The 20,574-nt window shown below is 36.7% G+C and overlaps 1 protein-coding gene across 1 annotated transcript in view; it reads right to left on the bottom strand.

Annotated features, from left to right (window-relative positions):
* Positions 1-18,870, bottom strand: part of LOC131156379 (uncharacterized) — a 44,521-nt gene extending 25,651 nt beyond the window's left edge. Inside the window, exons 1-2 of the mRNA XM_058110017.1 lie at positions 18,526-18,870; positions 18,155-18,270 (exon numbers count right to left, since the gene is read on the bottom strand). Coding sequence (XP_057966000.1) covers positions 18,155-18,270; positions 18,526-18,715 — 306 coding nt within the window. The 5' untranslated portion in view covers positions 18,716-18,870. The remainder of the gene's footprint in view (positions 1-18,154; positions 18,271-18,525) is intronic.
* Between the last annotated feature and the right edge of the window lie 1,704 nt (positions 18,871-20,574).

The raw sequence follows: 20,574 nt of genomic DNA, 5'->3' as shown, positions 1-20,574 counted from the left end.
AACAAGGAAGGAAGGTAAAGAGATGCAGAGGAGACGCTCGAGGAAGTTAGGGTTTGGGAGAACAAGCAATTAGGAATGAAATTTTTATGTCTTAACCACGGACATTACAAAATCGTAATGGTGTCGTAATAGACGTTACGGTGCATAACGTTCCATTAAGGTATGGATTTCATTGCACTCATTATATCACCCCAAGACGCTCTCCTTCTCACCCAATTCCATTACATAAAGGTGGTTACAGTCCGATTTTTAGTACCATGGTAGTGCCTGCCTCCCATCCCTTTGGATATCAGACAGTGGCAGTACCCCAAAAACAACCAAAAGAATGTGCCCAAAAAGAAGGGGGGGAAAAAAGTAACTTTCTCCTAATACAACCGCAGATCTTCTAATTTTTGAAGATCCTTGCATTCCTTTCAAGCCAAAGAACCCATAAACTAGCAAAAACAGCGCAAATCCGAAAAATCCTCCCTCTTATTTTTCCCAACACCTCAAAATTCACCAAACTAAAATCATACACATTCTACTAACTTAACAAATATCCTCATCATTGGAATTAAATAATGTAAAGGTCCACGTGACAGTAATGGGCGCAGCCATCGTGCCTGTTATGTAATGGGTAACAGGCACCATGTCTATAAATTCATTTTTTACATTAGCAAACTTCTTTAAAACATATAGATTCATATGTTTTGATCCCAAAATCCTATACGCTAATGCTTTAAATGATTTTTAGCAAGTTCTAATCAATTTAAATATAACATATACTACAAGTATTGAATGTTATCTTGGTTGCTTTTGGAAAGGAGAAGCATGCATTTGCTATATTTCACTACTTTATTGATTATAAGTGAAATAAAACTAAGAGATCTTAAATGTAAAGAAATATAAAATATAGAATGCCCTCTTTTGTACTCTTTTAGTCCTTAATGGAATTTTTGTTATCCAAAAAATAAAATATAAAAAGTTCATATGTTAAACAAAAACAAAAATTCATACAATACAAAGTATTTTAGTCTCCAAACTAGGTGCAAGAAAAGAAAAATAAAATAAAATAAAATTGAAAGAAACTTAGGATACGAACATATGTAATTTGATGACTGACAAAAAAGTTGGGTTTATTTGGCGGTAGTTATTAGAAAAATTGCATCCTAAATGTCAAGGAAAATAAATCCAAAAAAAATATTAATAAAATAATCACTAACTAAATAACCCAACTTAAATTTGAGTTCCAACGCTTCTATAAAGGGAAAAGAGATGGGAACATGAAAAAAAGAAGGGGCACAAAAATGGGCTGTGATGGCCATTATAGTTGTGAATCAGAGTACCTCTGAGATATCACCCCATAACAGTCTCAGAAGCCACCGATACTCTTATATAACGTCCGTAACGGCTGTCACACACCGATTTTTAAAACCATGATTAACATGAGAACAAAGAGCTCCATAGATACCTTGTCACCAGACACTGGAGAAAAAGATGGACCATTAGTCACGTTTGCCTCATGGCACAGCACACACACATCTGGACTGACAGCTTTATGGGGTCTCTTTTTTTTAAGCAATTCATTCATATTAATCCCATTGAGAACCAAAGTCCAAAAGAAAACCTGGATCTCAAAAGGAACTTCTGCTTTCCAAACAACTTTCTTCAAGCTGAAGAGCTGGGATTTGACAATTTTGAAATATAATTGAGAAAATATGTTGAAGGGAAAGACCCCAAAGGATCCCTAATCCACAGCCTACATCCCTTCTGAAAGTAGGAAAAAAGGAATCCCAGCACACGCAGTAAAGAGGTAAGCTCATCCACCCCTCTTTCATTAAGACACCTAAGGAGAAATGGAAATCCCAAGAAAAGAGTCCCCTCAAAAAGATAGAAAGTTAAAATGGTGCATTATGAACAGAAAAAAATCTAAACAAACAAGGCACCAACAGCTCTAACAAAGTCTCACCGGGCCAAGTATCATCCCCAAATTTCTATTACCATTATCCACTTTAAAGCAACTAAAAAAGGGGCCAAAAAAAAAACTATCTGGGAAACAAACTTCCAAGGACTCACAAGGGTAACGTTCCCCTTAGTATCCCACCCACTCCAGTTCACTCCATACTTGCTCTTAATAACTTGATGCCATAAGGAGCTAGAAAGGACAACACCCTTATAGCCATTTTCTAATTAAAGAGATGTTCTTAAAAACATTGTCAAACCCGAATCCCCCTCCAATTTAGATATTCTAACCACCTCCCAGCTAACATGATGATCCCCCTTATCTTCCTCAAAACCATACCATAAGAAATCTCTCATAGTTCTCTCCGAGGTCCTGGCCGTTCTAATAGGAATTCCAAAAAGGGATAAAAAAAAATAAATGGGAATATTGGAAGGGATGATTCTATCCTTTTCTCCATTAACTTTAGCAGTAAATATTTTAGTAGGATACTAGGATAATTTGTTGTGGTGTGGAGAGGAGTGTGGTGGAGGACCTTACGGTGGGTTTGGATGAAGAGTTGTTTCTCATTTACAATTCATAGATTACACTATTTGATTTCGTCCTACTAGGCTAGGTTCTTTAGTTAATTTGCCAACTTTTTTGCAAGTACTTGAATAAATTTTGGAGTTGGTCATTCTTTCTGTGTGTGGTTTAGCATGTATAAACTTTGACCATGGCTTGTAATGTTAGTTTTGAATTTGGCATGCTGCATTGTTCATAGTTGGCCCATTTCTTATTTGGGTGTTACTTAAGGTGGTAATCTAGTGCTGTGTCCTCTTGGAATCTTGTGTTGGTCCTAGCGGAAAAGATAACTAGGAGATTGGATGCTCCCAGACAGGCTTCACTACTTTGGGAGGGTGTTTTACTTTGATTGAGCTTTCTTTTTGTGTCTCTTCCTCTTTATTTTTTGGTCACTTTTTAGGGTCTTAGGTTGTTAAAAATTTAGGAAAATTTAGAATTTGTGGGGAGAGTGCTCAGAACCATTTGGTTAGTTGGATAACCCTAAGTGTAAAGAGTGGTTTTATGTTGGCTAATCTAGTTTCCAAGAACATTGCCTAGTTGAGTAAATGAAACAGTGTTTTCCTAAAGAGCCTAGATCCCCGCGGCATAAGGAAATTTGCAGCAAGTTTGGATTCAAAAAGAATGGGTAGGATGCCAAACTTAGTGATACTCATGGGAGTATGGTTTTAAATAGCAGTAGAAGGTAGAGCAACGTAACAGTAATGGGTGTAGCAAGATGAGGGAGTAGTGGATGTTACATAACAGGAAGCAGGTGTAATGGCCATGAATATTTTTCAAGCACACTCAATCTCATGTACATTGGTTTATTTACATGTTTTAACCTCTCAACCCTTCTTAAAAGAGTTTTAATGCATTTTGGATCCTACATCTCAACTTACTAACATTGTTTAGTAAGAGCAATAAATTTTACATTTGTTTTAAACCACTATCTTTTCACTCTTTCATTAATCTTGTGTGAGATAAATTAATTAATAAAATAAAATACAACATACACTCCATTTATCTACTAGGCACATAAATACAAGTAGTACAATAAATCAAATATATTCTATTATGTTACTTGTTTAAGTAATAAATATCTAGTAAATTTAGACAAATGAGTTACATTGTAAACAATAACCTACACATTAAAATTATAACATATGCATTTATAAAATTTATAATTAAATAAATAAAGTGCTAACAATTTGAACACAACAGAAATAGAAAGAAAAGAAGGTTGAAGTTGAAAATATTGAAAAGAAAATATCAAATTACTAATACTATCAAAATAAATATATTTTTAACAAAATAGTGTTCATTATAAAATTGTTAATTAACATCTCTTGTGAATATTAATAAAAATAAATAATTTTTGTAGCATCATAATCCTCTTTATACTCTTCTCCACCCCCACTTCAAATAGCTTATTGAGAACGACACATGAATGAAAGAAAAAAAACGAATAATGAAAAGAAAAAGCAAAAATTAGAAAATAATTTTTTTTCCGTAACAGCTTTGTAATGGCTATGCAACAGTTGTAGTAGTCATTCCATAACAGTAGCAATACATAACGGCCATTATGACGATGAATTTTCTTCCCACCGATTCAGCAATGTGTAATGGTATTCAGAACCCAAAAAATCATTACATAACAGCATTACAAAGACGGTCTCCGCTGCAATTTAAAACCATGCATGGAAGTCTCTAGAAGTTTGTCTCAGATTTCAGATTTCACATTTCTTCCTTTCTTGGGTTAGATTCTAAGAGGGCAAGGAGAGAGATTTTGCTTCTAGGCAGAGCACCATAGTCATTTAGCTAAAGAACCATGTTTTTAGAAACCAACTTCCCTAGACCCAACCCTCCCTCCTTTTTTAACCTACAAACCTCACCCCAGCTAACTAAGTGGTCCCTGTGATCCCCCTACCAGACAACAAAAAGTCTCTCATGATTTTCTTAAGCTTGCTAGCAATACTTATTGGAATCCTAAATATAGATAGGAAATATAACAGGATTCTAGAAAGACAAGAAAGAGAAAAAAGACCCTTCCAGCCATCTAACCTCTTAGTCGCCCTTTCCACTACTAGATTCCAAAAAACCGCTACTCTAGGATTACATCCCCCCCCCTCCCCCCACCAGGGGACCCCTAAATAGGTCATAGGCCAATCCAGAATGCCACACCCCACTTTAGTGGCCCTTTCCCTCACTCGCTCCACAAACACATTCAAAGATGCTAATCCACTCTTCCCTATATTAATTTTAAGGCCTGACACCCTCTCAAAAATTTGAAGAATACCCAAAATTCTTGCAAAGGAAGGGTTGTGATCATCAAGGAAGAAAATGATGTCATCAGTAAACTGAAGATGAGCAACCACCACTCCATACCTTCCTACTTCTAGACCTTTAACCAAACCCCTCTCCACAGCCCTATCCACCATCCTGCTCAACACTTTAGTTGCAAGGACAAATGAAAAAGGGGATAACAAGTCACCTTTTCTAATGCCCCCAAAAGCCCTAAATCAAGATTTCAACTCACCAATAACAATCACCAAGAACCACACATCAGACAAGCAGCCTATCCATCGATGCCAACACTCGCCAAACACCCTTTCTCTCAAGGGCCTTACCAAGATGCTCCTACTTATTCTATCATAGGCTTTCTTGAAATGTAATTTAAAGACAAAACCCCTCCTTTTTATTCCTACGAATATCCTCCACCACCTCATTGGGCAAAAGTATAGCATCCACTATTTGCCTCCCCCCTCTCACCCCACGAATGCACTTTAGGTAGTAGAAATGGTATCAACAAGCACCTCACTCAACCTATTAGTTAAGACTTCAATGATAATTTTATATACACAAGAAACAAGGCTAATGGTTCTAAAATCTTCAACCTTGATAAATCTGGGCTTTTTAGGCACCTAGGCAATAAAAGAGGAGTTGATGCATTTGCTCAAAATCCCATCCCCAAAGAATTCAATAAAAAAATTTCAACAAATTGCCCTTAACAACCTCCCAACAATATTGGAAAAAAGCTATGTTATACCCATCTGGGCCTAGGGCATATCCCTATCCATACCAAAATCCACACCCTTCACTTCCTCCTCATTAAAGGGTCTCCCTAACCAACTCCTCTAATCAATAGAAATAGAATTCTAATCCAACCCCTCTAACATCGGCCTACAATATTCCTCCTCCGAATACAATTTCTAAAAGAAGTTGGTAAAAGGGGAAGCAATTTGACCTTGATCACTAGTGATTACCCCTCCCCCTACATCTAACTCCCTAATGACAAAATCCATAAGTGTATCAACACATTTGGATCCCAACAAACCAATCTACTCTAAAAAGGTCGAGAACATACTTCCTCTTGACAAGGCGGTTCTTGTCTAAGATCTCAATACCTCTATACCCAATAAGTACTTCAATGGTCCCAAATCCTTGGTTGAAAACTTAATCTATAAGGAATGCTTTAGGCCTTTAGATACCCTGATCATCATCACCAATAATCATAATATCATCCACATACACAATAAAGAAAAAAATTTCCGAATGGGGTAGATAAAATAAAAAGTGCTACTGTACTACACACTATTGAAGGCCAAACTCAAGTACTACAACACTGAATCAACCAAAACATGCTCTAGGGATTATTTTAAACCATATAATGATTTCTTGAGCAACACACTAAGCCTAATTCCCAGTGAGCAACAAGTCAAGTGATTGGTTCAAATAGACCTCCTCCTAAAGATCACCATGTAGGAAAAGCATTCTTCATATATAACTAATGTAGTTGTGGCTAAGGAGATGAAGAAACGTATTGAGGCAAGTTTGGAGACCAATGAAAATTTGTTTGAACAATCCAAATCATACACCTAAGTATATCCCTTAGCAACAAAGGAAGCCTTCAATCAAGCCATAGATTCATCTATATTGACCTTCATGATGTACACCCAATGACAACCAATCATAAATTTATCAAGAGGAAAAGGTACCAACTCCCAAGTATCATTATCCTGCAAGCATGCTTCTCTTCAATCATTGCATTAAACAACAACATAAGGGTGACAAGAAATCATAAAAAAAAAAAAATTAGAGATTGGATGTTGCATACAAGTGCACTTACCTTTTCAAACAACAATAGGAGGATTAAACACTTAGGAATAGGATCATCTAAAGAGGGAACAAGAGGCGTAGACGTAAAAGTTGAAGGAGGCTCTCCCCCCTTAATTCATTATGTCTACATGTGCAAATTAGGACAATCCAAGCAAGAAGGACTCAAATTGGATGAAGATGTTGGAGCACTAGGCAAAGATATAAATTAGGAACTATAAGGCTAGGCTGGGGAATGGACTCATCAATGCCAATAGAACTCAAGGTGTTAGAATAGTATGGTATGGACTTAAAAAAGGTGCATCAACAAACACAAAAAATTGATGTAAAGTAGGGTTATAACATCAATATCCATTTTGAGAATAGGAATAGCCCAAAAAAATGAATCTAATGGCACAAGGATCCAACTTATCCATTCCTGGAATCAACTAATGGTCAAAGGACACACAATCTAATATACGAGGAAGAGAGAACAAAGGAGCCATAGGAAAGATAATTGAATATGGGATTTTACCACCAAAGGATAAAGAATGGCATTTTTTATTGATGAGAAAACAAGCAATGAGCATAGGATCACTCCAAAAAACTTTTGGGACATTCATTTGATACAATAAGGTTCAAGTGGCTTCGAGAATATGTCTGTTTTTCCACTCTACAACTCCATTGTGTCGTGGAGTGTGGGCACAAGATGACTGGTGCATCATACTAGAGTCATATAGGTAGTGAATTGGGTACTAAAGTACAGAAGTACTCCTTAGCATTATCCCTACGAAGCATCCAAACTAGCATATCAAATTGAGTCCTTATTTGAGAATAGAAGATACAAAAGATATTAAACAACTTAGAATGATCCTTCATTAAATACAACCATGTCATTTTGGAGTAGTCATCAACAAATGTAACAAAGTACCTAAACCCTAACTTTGGTGTGACGTGACTACGACTCCAAACATCGGAATGAACTAACATAAATGGGCCACCTAGCCGTTATTGACTTGGGAAGCAAAAGGAACACAATGATGCTTTGCTAATTGACAAGACTCACATTCAAGATTAGACACAGAACACAAAGTAGGAATTGTACAAAATAGAAGAGAGAGAGATGGAGGGAATAGGATTTATTGTACCTGTCCTCGTAATTATAGTAGTGGACCCATCAACAAAGGTAAATTGAGGTAGAATTTTAGAATATTGGAGAGTGGAAGAAGTCGGTGACATTTGTCATATGGTCAACAGAAATAGAGTCGATAATCTAGGGACTAGTGAGAGAAATACCAGATGACATACAGACAATAGGATGATTGCTTTTTCAGCATAAGATGCAATGCGATGGGATGCTCGTTGAGATGTTTGATATTGTAGGAACCTTGAATACTTCTCCTCTAACGCAATTAAAGTTTGCCATTCACCCAAACAAGTGGCTTATGAGAGACACACTTTTTGGATTTAAGGACTCCATCCCAACAAACACATCCTCGATTCAGCAACAAAATTATTTTGATAATCTGAAATTTGAGTTATTCAAGTGCAATTGGGCAGATGTCAGTGAGTAGTTGATGAACCATTTATCTTATCTTCCCAAGCTTGACCTGTGTTTTATGTTGAAGATGACAAACTTAAAAGATTGGTTGGTTGCTCTATAAATCAAAACCTAAGGAAGTATTTGATGTTGGTGCACATCTCAATGTCCCTACTCATCCTCCTTCAGTTTGGTGATGATGATTGATTAGAAGTAGAAATCGAAGCTGATGTAATGGGTATATTTTGTTTCTTTTCATGGATCCAAGAATGAAAACACACACTTCTTTTAGTGATGTAACAGGTATATGATCTTTTTTTTTTTTTTTCTTTAGATGAGTCAAATGTACCTACGAGATGAGGCCTCATTTGAATGTCTGAAATATGGAATTTTCTGCTTGGGCAACGACTTGTAGTGCATTTTAATAATTTCTTCCAATTTGTTGGTAGACAATGTGCTTTACTTCATAGATACATGGGCACAATTAGGAAAACAAATTTATTGCCAATTGATTGCTTTGATTGACGTAAGATGGATCCTATGAACAAAGATGCTTGTTGGAAGATTCTAGAGGTATTAATTTTTCCTTCAATGCTAAATATTATTGACATGAATACTTACACATGACATGAATATTTTTTTTATAACTGTAGAAATTTTCTTTCCCTAATGATCTTGGAGAAAATAAAAATATTTGACACAACTTAATGAGAAAATTTGTAAATATTTGGAGGAACTACAAATATCATCTAAAATCAAAGTACTTTGATCCAACATTATCCCTACAAAGCATCCAAACCAAGATATCAAGATGAGTCCTTATTTGAGAACAAAAGATACCAGTGTTTTAAAAGGCATTCTTAAAGCGCACCTTGATGCATTTTGGGCATAAAATGCCCTAAGGTGCAACTTAGAAGGCAAAAGTCCACATATCCGTTCACCTTAGGGGCTGATGCGTACACCTCAAACCAAACGGTGTGACTGTTACACCTCAGATGGAAATGCGTGCGCCTTTTGGGAGCAGAAAAAATTGACCTCATAACATAAAAAATATGCAAAAAAAAAAATTAAGTTAGGGCTTGACAGGCATCACCCCCCCTTTGACTACTAAAGGACTTGTGCAGAGCTCTTCCTTCTTCCAAGCTGTCATCTCTCTCCAACGACTCCCTCCAACTTGTCATCTCTCTCTGGCAACCCCTTCTGACCTCTCATCTCTCTCTGGCGACCCCTCCAGCTTCTTGTGACCTCGTCTCTCTTTGGCGATCTCCTCTAGTGTGCCTCTCTTGCCAATTGTCACTCTCTGCTTCGAGGTCTCTTCTCTGACTTACTCAAATCTCTCTCTCTCTCTCTCTTGGTGACCTCTAGTGTGCCTATCTCGCCAATTGTCGCTCTCTGCTTCTAGGCCTCTTCTCCAAGTCGCCTTATCTCGCCAATTGTCGCTCTCTACTTCTAGGCCTCTTCTTCAACTAATTCAACTCTCTCTCTCTCTCTCTCCAGTCTTGTTTGTGTCAAGAGACTCTCTACAATCCGTCTCAAATCTATCTCATTCTCAAGTCTCAACAGAAACTTTGAAAGTCAAGGTGAGTTGCACTTTCAGCTGCTTTTGAATTGTTTTCACTTTTCAATTTTCATATAAAAATTATGAAAAATTGGAAAAATTTTGAAAGAATGAAATCAATGAATGAAGTAATGAAACCTTGTTGATTTAAGAGCTACTGTTTCAATTTTCAATTTTCAATTTTCACATTTCAATTTTCAGTTACTGCTGTTTGAGCCTGTTTCAATTTTTCACTTTTCAATTTTCATTAGTTAACCCCCAATTTTCCTCTCTGTTTGTTTTAGTTTTTTAATCTTCCCCAAATTTTCCGCAACAAAAGATTGAAGAGCTGCTGTTTCTCTGCTGCTCTTTTCCCCATTTCCTGCAAAGAGCTCTCAATTTTGAAAAAAAATTTAATTTTCTGCTGCAGCAGTTGATTGTTCCTATTCAATAAACAAAAACATGTCTAAAGGTGAATCAGAGTGGCAAAAAAAAGATTTCATTTGGAAATACATAAAAGAAGTTGATGGAGAAAATTATTTTAGATGCAAATTTTGTGATCAAACTTGCAGTGGGGTTGTGACAAGATTTAAACATCATTTGGCTGGTACAACGAAGGGAATGAAACCTTGCCCAAAAGCTCCTCAAAACGTGAGAGATGAGTGCAAGATCGCTCTTGAAAATTTCCAACAAGAGAAGTGTAAAAGAAATTATCTTCTTGAAGAGACTGGGATGGGTCCAAGAGAAGGGTGCTTCTTCTCCATCAGTTGGAGATCTTGATCAACAAAGAGTGGGAGTGGCCTTAATCCTAGGGCTATAGGTCCAATGGATAAGTTCGCATCTTCACTAACCAAAAAAGCCACTGTAAACTCGAAAGGGAAGAAAAAAGAGAGAAATGAAGTGTGTTAAAAAGTTGGACGTTGTGTGTTCAACAATGCTCTTCCATTTAGTTTGATGGATGACATATATTGGCATGTTATGGTGGATGGTATTGCTAATTATAGGCCAGGTTTCAAGTCTCCATCTATGCAAGAGATGAGGACATGGATCCTTAAAGACGAAGTGAAAGGCATGGATGACATGTTGAAAGAGCACAAAAAAGCTTAGATGGAATATGAATGTTCTATCATGGTTGATGGATGGATCAGGGTGTTCAAGAGTCCTGATTAATTTCCTTGTGAATAGTCCTGCTGATACATGGTTTTTAGTATTCAGTGATGCTTTTGATCCTATAAAAAATGGTGATTCAATGTTTAAGTATATGGATGAAGTGTAGAGGAAGTTGGTCAGGAGAATGTTGTGCAGGTGATAACTGATAATGCAAAGAACATGATAGTGGTGGAAAGAAGCTTATGGAAAAGAGGGAGAAGCTATATTGGATACCATGTGCTGCACATTGTTTGGATCTCATGTTGGAGGATATTGCAAAATTGAAGATCCATGCAACCACAATCTTAAAGACTAAGCAAGTTGTGAAATTTATTTATAATCATTCCTATGTACTTTAAATGATAAAGAAGCATTTCACCAACAACAAAGAACTCGTCCGCCCCATAGTGACACGCTTTGCTACTGCATTTTTGACACTTCAAAGCCTTTACAAACAAAAGTGAGGCCTTCAATCTATGCTCTCTTCAGAGATGTAGTGCACTTCTACATATGCAAAAATACATGAAGGTATAAGGACTCGGTCAATTGTTTTATTTGACCAATATTATTGACCTCGCGTGACTTATGTTATCAAGAGTGTTGTCCCTCTTGTGTGTGTCCTAAGGGAAGTTGATTCTGAGGAAACACCAGCCATGAGATTTATCTATGAGTTGATGGATTCGGCGAAGGAAAAAATTGCTGTGAATTTTTCTAGAAATGCCAAGAATTATGGACCCATTTGGAGGAAAATAGATGATAGATGGACTCCACAACTTCATCACCCTTTACATGCTGCGGGATATTATCTAAATCCCCAATTGCGTTATAAGGAGAACTTCTCTGATTGTGAGGAAGTGAAGAAAGGATTATTTGAATGCATACATAGAATGTAGGGATATGAGGAGTGGCTAGCTATAGAGATCAAATTCGATTTTTTTGATAATGCACAAGGGGAATTTGGGACTCAAGTGCCTATTGACTCTAGAATGTTGAGAAGACCATGTAAAAATAATACTTCAATAACAATTGGTTAATTAGTCATAGTATTGTATACTTGTTTCTTCTTGTAACTACGAAGTATGTGTTTCTTCTTTTGTAGCTGATTGGTGGAAGCATTTTGGGACAAAAACCCCAGAATTGACAAAGTTTGCTATTCGTGTTCTTAGCTTGACTTGCAATGCTAGTGGATGTGAGAGGAATTGGAGCACATTTGAGTAGGTTCTTAGTTCTTACAAATGTCATGTTATTCTCATTTCACTTAAATCTGCAATTATCTTCTAACATCTAAAAATTTAAATGGCTTAAACTCAATTGTAGATTCATATGAAAAAGAGGAATAGATTAGAGCACAAGGGACTAAATGCTCTAGTTTATGTGAAGTACAACACCAAAGTGAGGAAGAGAGCTATAAGAAGAAGACAAAATTATGATCTAATATTGGTGGAGGAAGTAGATTCAAATGATGAGTGGATCACCGAGAAGGAAGAACCTGTCCTCCCAAAAGATACTTCTTGGTTTGATGATGAAAATTTCTTCGAAGTTGATGCTATTAGAGCTTTGCCAGTGGTAGATTTTGAAGGACATAATGCCCAAGCAACACAAGCTTGTGGTAGCTCGCATTCCATAATTCCTAGTAAAAGGACGACTAGAGATTATTGTGAGAACTTGAGTAGATACATATCAATAGTCATTTTTGAATCTACTAAATTATCATTTTATAATTCTCCATTTCTCCTAAGTCCTAACGTATAGCTTTTTTAAATATCTAGGCACTCAAGACAAAGGCAATAGGGAGAAATTGGTCGCAATTGAGGAAGACGATGATGTTGAAGTGGGAAGGGGGAATTTATAAGTGGAAGAACTCTTACTACAAATGAGTTCGATGAAGATGAGGACTTTGATAAAGACCTTGATAGTTCCCTTTGAACTTTGTTAATTTAGATTTAGGTTCTTGGAATCTTGGATGATGAGACATTGTGATGCTTTAATTTAGTTTTTTCTCTTCTTTTTGTTATGTTTATTTAAGAGTTTAAACTTTAAAGCATGAAAATGGCGTCCATTTTGTGATATGGCTCATGCTTATCATTTAACAAGCATTATTTGAGTTTGTTAGAAAAAATTAGCCTATATGATACTTACGAATTATGTTTTTATTTTTTTTCTCCATTATTCTAAATTTTGTCTCATTTTTATATTATATATAAATTTATTTTATTTATTAATTAATTAAAAAAATACAGTCCCAACTTAGAATGATCGTTCATTAAATACAACCATGTCATTTTGGACTAGTCATTGACAAATGTAACAAAGTACCTAAACCCCAACTTTCGCATGACATGACTATGACCCCAAACATCAGAATGAACTAACATGAAAGGGCTACCTAGCCGTTATTGACTCAAGAAGCAAAGGGAACACAATGATGCTTTCCTAATTGACAAGACTACTCAAGATTAGACACAAATCGCAAGGTAGGAACTAGCAGTTTTAACTTGTCCAATGGCAGATGACCAATGCAACAATGGATTTGATGTGGTATAAAAATGGCACTACAGGCCATAAGAGGAGAGAGCGGCACAAAGTAGTAAAGTCCACCAGCCTCACGTCATGTGCCAATTGGCTTCCTCGTCTTTAGATCCTAAATAACAACAAAATCAAGAAAGAAGGTTATAAAATAATTTAGCGACTTTGGAATTTTACTAACAAACATAAGATTGAAAGGGGATTTATGAATGCATAGAACCGAAGAAAGAGAAATGGGATTTACTATTCTTATCCTCTTAATTATAGTAGTGGACCCATCAACAAGGGTAACTTGAGGTAGATTTTTAGAATATTGGAGAGTAGAAGAAGTCAGTGACACTTGCCATGTGTTCAACAGCAGTCGATAATCCAAGGACTAGTGGGAGAGATACCAGATGACATACAAACAGCAGGATGACTGCTTTTTCAGCAAAAGATGCAATGTGATGCGATGCTTGTTGAGAAGTCTGATACCGCTGGAACCTTGAATACGTCTCCTCTAAGGCAATTATAGTATGCCATCCACCCCAACAAGTGACAGATAAGGGAAACACATTTTTAGGATTTGGGGAATCCATCCCAACAAACACATCCTCGTTCAGCAGCAAATAAAAAATATTGGAATTCACAGACTCCATCCCAACAACTCAACCTTCGACAACTGCTGCAAACCACAAGCACATGATGAATGAAACACAAACACAAAAAATACCACTGTTTCAAGTCCCAATGAAATTAATAAAAATCAACAAACTACTTTATGAAGCATCAAACAATCATTCTCCAAGGGCCACAATTGAACAACTAAAAAATGAGATCTTTGGACAAAAATCATCATAAAAACTTCAATATTATGTTTATAGAGGAATTCAAACATTGCAGGAAGAACTTAGGCCAAATACGAGCCTGAAATAATCTTCACGCGCCAGCGTGCATGATCAACCCCACCATCCTTCAACCGGCGCATGAGGGTGAGTGGGAGGAGCTCTGGTCATGGGATTTCAATTGGGTTTGGGGGGAGGGGAGCAGATCAGCAATGTCTGTGGGTGGCTATGGTTTGGTTTTGCAAAATCTATAGGGGTTTTTGTGTTCCTAAACTGGCAGTGTCGTCCAGGAAATTTCAACTACTGATCTAGCTTCCGACAGCTGCTGGCTGATTTTCAGGCCGATGGTGGTGCTGGAAATTCTCCTCTGATGGTAGACAAGTAGTGGATATAGGATTTCAAGCCTCAGTTTTGACAGTGGTTGTGACAATTAGGTTTTAGGTCTTTGAATCATGCTCTGATACCATATTGAACAATTGGGTAAATGGAAGACCTATCTCCATGATAGATCTCTTCCTCTATTTATAATATATGTCAAAGTACATGCAAATTACCATAATACCCTTACTAAATCACGCTTACCAACATAAACTAGCACGTACTATTAATTCTAAATGAGCAAAATAACCATTAACAACAAGGAAGATAACAATTTTTACGTCAAGTCCAACTACAAATAAACAAGCTGAACAATCCCTTATCAAGCCGAGTTACCAAATTGCTCATGAACAACTTAATTCTTTTGGAGCCTCTCATCATTAGGTGTGAAGGGCTCTTAGGATCTTGTTAGGCAAAAGATGAAAAGGGGCTCTTACTAATACTGTCCTCGGGTTTCTTTGCCCCCACCAAAGCCAACCTATTGTCATTGGGCCTTGGCCTTGTCATTGAATTCAAGTTATGGAGTTTGGGATAAACAAGCCCACAATGGAAACAACCCTAGTTATGGGCTAAATGATCCCACTACAGTCTATCAAACCTGATTTGACCCTATTAAACAAGTCCATAACTGAGCCTAATCCAAACCTATTAAACAAGTCCAACCAAGCTTGTAACCAAGTCATTCATAATCCAAAACAAGCCAAGCCTATTCATGTTGAGGTTTGACTTATTTCTTAAACAAGCCACAAAATTGAGCTTGGGAATCACTCATTATGAACAAGCTCTTGTTGATCCAAGCTCCCGACCCACTCATGAGTGACTTGGTTCACTTATAGCCCTACTTGGAAGCAACTTTGGACAGAATCCTTACCATTGACAATTTGCAAAGAGTTGAGGAGAGGAAATACTGGAAAATAGGCATTCATAAAAAAAACGCTGAATTTGTGGATCACATCCTATTGCACTGTACCTAAAACCTATGGGATTGGAGTACTGTTGGCTGGCCTAAGACGGGCTAGAGCCAAAACTGTGGAAATGAAGTTCTGGGCCTGGAGTAGCAATGTAAAGGTACAGACAGGAAGAAGACTGTATATCATCCCTCTCACTGTCTTTTTGGATTATCTAGATGGATGGGAACAAATAAGCCTTTAAAGGAAAAGACGCGTCTTGCTCTTGTAAAAGATGGATGGCTTGGCTCCCTTACTAGTTGGTTTAATAGTTTGTACATTTGGGCCGCTCGCACAGTTTTAGATTTTGTTGACTACCTGTCTCTTAAGTAATTTGTGAATATAGGTGCACACCCTTGGTGGTCAACAATGATTAGCTCTTTCTTTTGCTGGTCGAGAAAAAAAAATAGATATATATTTGTTAATAATGGCCATGATGTAATGCTAGGAAGTTCTGCATTAGAACTGCAAATGTAGAACTTCGATTACAATTGAACAAATACTACAGTTACCAATGACACAAATAAAACAAGGATGATACAAAAAGTAACTTAGCTCATATGAGGAAAACTAACCAAAATAAACTATTTCTTACAAACACAATTAACAAACACATGTAATGAGAAAAAAGAAAGAGCTCACATCATATCACACGTATAAAGTCATTTAATGTTGACTTCATGAAGCAAAGGGGTCAAATTGCTTATACTAAAGAGGGAAGAGATTGTGCTGTGGAGGGGTCCAAAAATAATCTTTTGGTGGTTGATTGTTGGGAGTTGTGGGAATTTAATTAAGGATCAAACAAATCAGAATCTTAATGACCAATTTTGTACGGGATGTCAAAGGAACAATATTGAAGCAGAGCAGAAAACGGGGTTTATATTTGGGAAATAATGGCAGCGAAGAGTCTATGGATGCCTGAAAGAGAACTGGTAGGGCTAAGTCTATATGAGTTTATACTCATTGGGCAGTGATGCAGGTGGGGATTGAAATGAGGATTTTACTTCATAATAATCAAATAAATTCTAATGTGCTGGTAAATAAAATTTTAAAAGAAATACTAGTGGCAGTTTTAGCATGGAGGAAACTTCAAGTGTTCTCAGGGTGAAATCAGATGAGAAGATAATGAGGAAGGTCATCTGAAGAGAAAAAAAAAAAAATTTGAATGATGGGTCTAATACCGAGAGCTATTTTGATTGTGAGTTTGCTTTTTATGGCAGTTTATATTGGCTTTCTTTTCTTTTGAAATAAAGTTTATCATAGGATTAGTTTTGTGATCAAAATTGGTAAGTTCCAGGTTCCCCTGATTTAGTTGGTGATATTTCTCATGTGGCAGCGACTCTCTTGAAAGTGCAGAGGGTGTTCCTATTTTTTAGGGTGATGGTATTTGTAAAGAGCAGCAAGTGATCAGATTAGGGATGGCATTTTGCCTCCAACCCGCCTCTTCTTTGGTGCAGAGTAATGGGAAGGATCTTCAAGCTCAACAACTTCTGGATATGGACGTCTCATAACCTAGTGGGCTTTAATTGGATGGGGATAAGAATAAGGAGAAAAAAGGTCAGCTTGAGCAAGCAAACTTTAAGTGTTTAATTATTTATGATGGGAAGGGTTTAGAAAAACGGGGTTTTCTTGTTTGTTATTTGTTCTTTTTTTTTTTTTTTTTTGGTTCATTTGTTTTTTTGTTTTTTTTTTTCTTTTTGAGGACCTCATGTCGTTTGTAATTCCTTTTCTTCCTTCTTAATACACTTATTTTGGCGCATGATTATGTGATTGAGGATATGTAGGCATGGACTACGCATTAATGTGATCAAGGGTATGAATGATAGACTAGTGATTACTTGTCAGTGTAAGAATGATTACAAATGAATTGATCAAAAGAAGATGAATCCTTATCTTTTTCCATTGTTTATGAACGAAGTTACTGCACACATATAAGAGATTCAAATTGCAATATAGCTTCATTGATTTGATCTAGAATTATAGAATATGAGTAGCAGATCCCACTGCTACAATTATTCAAAAGTTGAGAAAGTCAAGAAAACCCTCTTCAACATAATAATATACTACAAAAATATTATTCATAAAAATATGATTCAATCAAGGGTTTGACAGATCAATCATGGGTTGGTCATACTCACCATATTGAAGCAAAAGCAATTTATTCACACACTAGAAAATTTTAACATCACAAGTCCTACAGTATTACAATTTGGAAGAAAAAAGTATTTTGAAAATTTTAGTATATAATCATCCAATATCTGCTGAAAAGCCTGATTTGGATATAGGTTTTGACTTTTGATGGGTAACTCATTGTTTGAACATACATAATTTATTGAAGCCTAAGTAATCTGCAGCATGTATCGTTTTGGTTTGAAAATTTGATATACAATAGTATGTGGCACAAAAAGTGCACCAGAGCCTGAATAAATAAATAAATACTTCATAACCCCAATTTCTAGTTTTGCCCAACCAAATGCAAGAAAGATGTCAGCCCTCAAATGATCATGGGAATTGTCCCAGGAAAAAGGAAAAACAATAAGTTATAAAAGTTATCCCCAACTTTTTTCTTAAAAATCAACTTACAAACTGCGAATTTCAACTTAATTAAGAAAAAGAAAAAGCCTAAAATCCATATACGCAAGTTTTTTTTTTTTTTTTTAGAGAGAGCGGAGAGAGAACCTTGACTCTAGAGAGCACAAGAGTAGCATGACGCTCCTGCCACACAGAGAGATCCTTCCGAGAATTAGCCGAAGAAGAAGTCGACGAATCATCAGCCCAACCACCTCCCTCATCATCTGCAGCCAAACGCAATCAAAACCACATATAACGCGGATTTGATCTAAATTACAGAAACCCTCCGTCCGATTTCCAAGAAAACACTGGCAGAGGCAGAATATTTTGAAAAATTCATAGCAGGTTTGAGCTGGAGTGGCAGATAAAATACCCCATATTCTCTTTCATTTCTGTTCCCACGGTTTCTGGGGAACCAAACAAACCGTTAAAAAAAAAACCTTTAGATTGTAAGAAAAATCGTAAGAAGAAAGCATTGCCTGGGAGAGGGAAATTCTTGAAGGTATCCAGTGTGAAGGACTTGACAAAATCAGTTAACTGCTGTGTTATTCCAAATGCCTCTTCTGCTTCATGTTCTTGTTCTTTGTTGGGCTGTCTTGATGCATCTGGATTGGGGACCTCTCTTGTATTCCTTGAGAAACTGCGTCGAAGCCACGAAGACAAATCCATGAACGAGAAGAGCAGCGGGTTCTCTGTAGTTCGCGTGTTTTCGTTTGGGAGCAGACGACAGACGAGGAGCAGCTTGTGTGTGTTTGGTTTCCGAAGGGGCACATTAAATTGGTGGAGTGGTATTGTGTACGTTGTTAGCTTTGAAATAAAATTTGTCATATAATTGACAGACCGCCGCAATTGTTTCCTCCTCATCGGATTATTTGGAAAGGTGTTAAACTGTGCAGCAATACGTGGTTGTAGAGTTAAGGTGGATCCTCCCGTGAGGATAACTCCTTAGATGAACAAATTAATTTTTATAGTATAAATTTAAAGTTAAGCACATCAAAAGAAAACACAATATCCTCAGTACTTCTCTCAAAACCAACAAATTTCCAAACTCATCCCTAGGTTCTCTTCCTCGTGGCATCCTCATCTTTCTCGTTCCTTTCACAACTAGTTTAGACTCTTCCAAGTGAAATCCAAGATAACATCCTCGTCACATCATTGATGAGGGAAATCATAAAATGATCCAAGGTCTTTAGTCTCTTCTCCTCTCAAAATAGGGTTTAGTCTATACACCGATAAAATAACGTGGACTGTCACCCTCTTTTCCCATTCGTTAATGGCCTTTGGGTCCCCACACTTTCCTCCTTCTTTGGTACCCTACAAGGACCTATCGACTTGGTATAATTCTTCACAAATCTTAGACCTATGCCTTCTTAAAAAATCAGAGACAAAGACCTCGCCAGTACAATTACTTTAAGGATTGGCTATTGTTCTTCAAAATAGAAGTACAATAGGATGAGCAATTAGATTTCATTACAGGGTCCCCATATTTATTGGTCATTTTCTACCTCAAATGTGAGATCTAAATCCAAGATAGGAATAGATATGTTAACATCTCTCTCATATATGAAATGATAAGAAGTTTCAAAGAGAATCCTTTTGCAAATTTGCACCTTTCAACACATAAATGGATTGATATAAGGAAAATTCTATGCCATATAAATCAAGTTGATCCAAACAAGTTAGCACCAGATTTATTCAACCCTGTGCATTTTCAGGATGACGGAAGAGTCAAAATGATGTGAATCCACCAAAATAACGAGATCCGACAACGAAAAGAACCCAAGATCGTTCTACGTTCAGAATTGAATGATAGACCTCAACCCGTTGTTTACGACAAATAAGAACCTTGGTATATATGACTTCAACCTGTTGTTTATTGCGAAACAAGAACCTCGGTATAAGGAAGACGCCACAAACGGTGGTGGAAAAAATCGTTTGATAAGTCGTCGGTGAATGCCACAAGAAATCCCGATAAGTTCGTATAGTTCTTCAAAGAACCGCAGAGAAAATATTCTGACAATTTATTGAATAATGATCTGCCTCTTTTCATTGCTTAGATGCCTATTTATAAGGCTAGTCATTACAAGGAAAATTTCTAAAATAGTTAACCTAATTAGGGCTAAAATCTACTAAAGAAATAACTCTTACTTGGCTAAAAAAAAAAAAAAAAAACAATCAGCCCTTTAATTGGCTGATCACATGCATAAAATAGAAAAGGAAAGTGGGGAGCTTTAAATGGTTGTGTTATTAGTCATACACGCCCATAAAAGTCAAAACAAATAAAAGGAAAGTTAATGGCATGCAAGCTTTACAATCAGACCCAAAAAGGAGTATTCTTAAACATGCCAATTTAAGCTTAGCGTTCGCCAGATTCTTCTAGAACTTGAATCATGTTGATGAATCTTTGTTGCTGACGTGGGTCATGCTCAATAGGCCTCCACAAATTTGCTTGAGCCCATGCCTCTTGAATCAGTCCATTGAGTACAGCTTTAAACTTCCTTGCTCATGCTCTCGTAACCGGATCAATT

Source organism: Malania oleifera, chromosome 5 (assembly GCF_029873635.1).
Source record: "Malania oleifera isolate guangnan ecotype guangnan chromosome 5, ASM2987363v1, whole genome shotgun sequence".
NCBI classification, from domain to species: domain Eukaryota; kingdom Viridiplantae; phylum Streptophyta; class Magnoliopsida; order Santalales; family Ximeniaceae; genus Malania; species Malania oleifera.
This window is presented reverse-complemented; position numbering and strand designations above follow the sequence as displayed.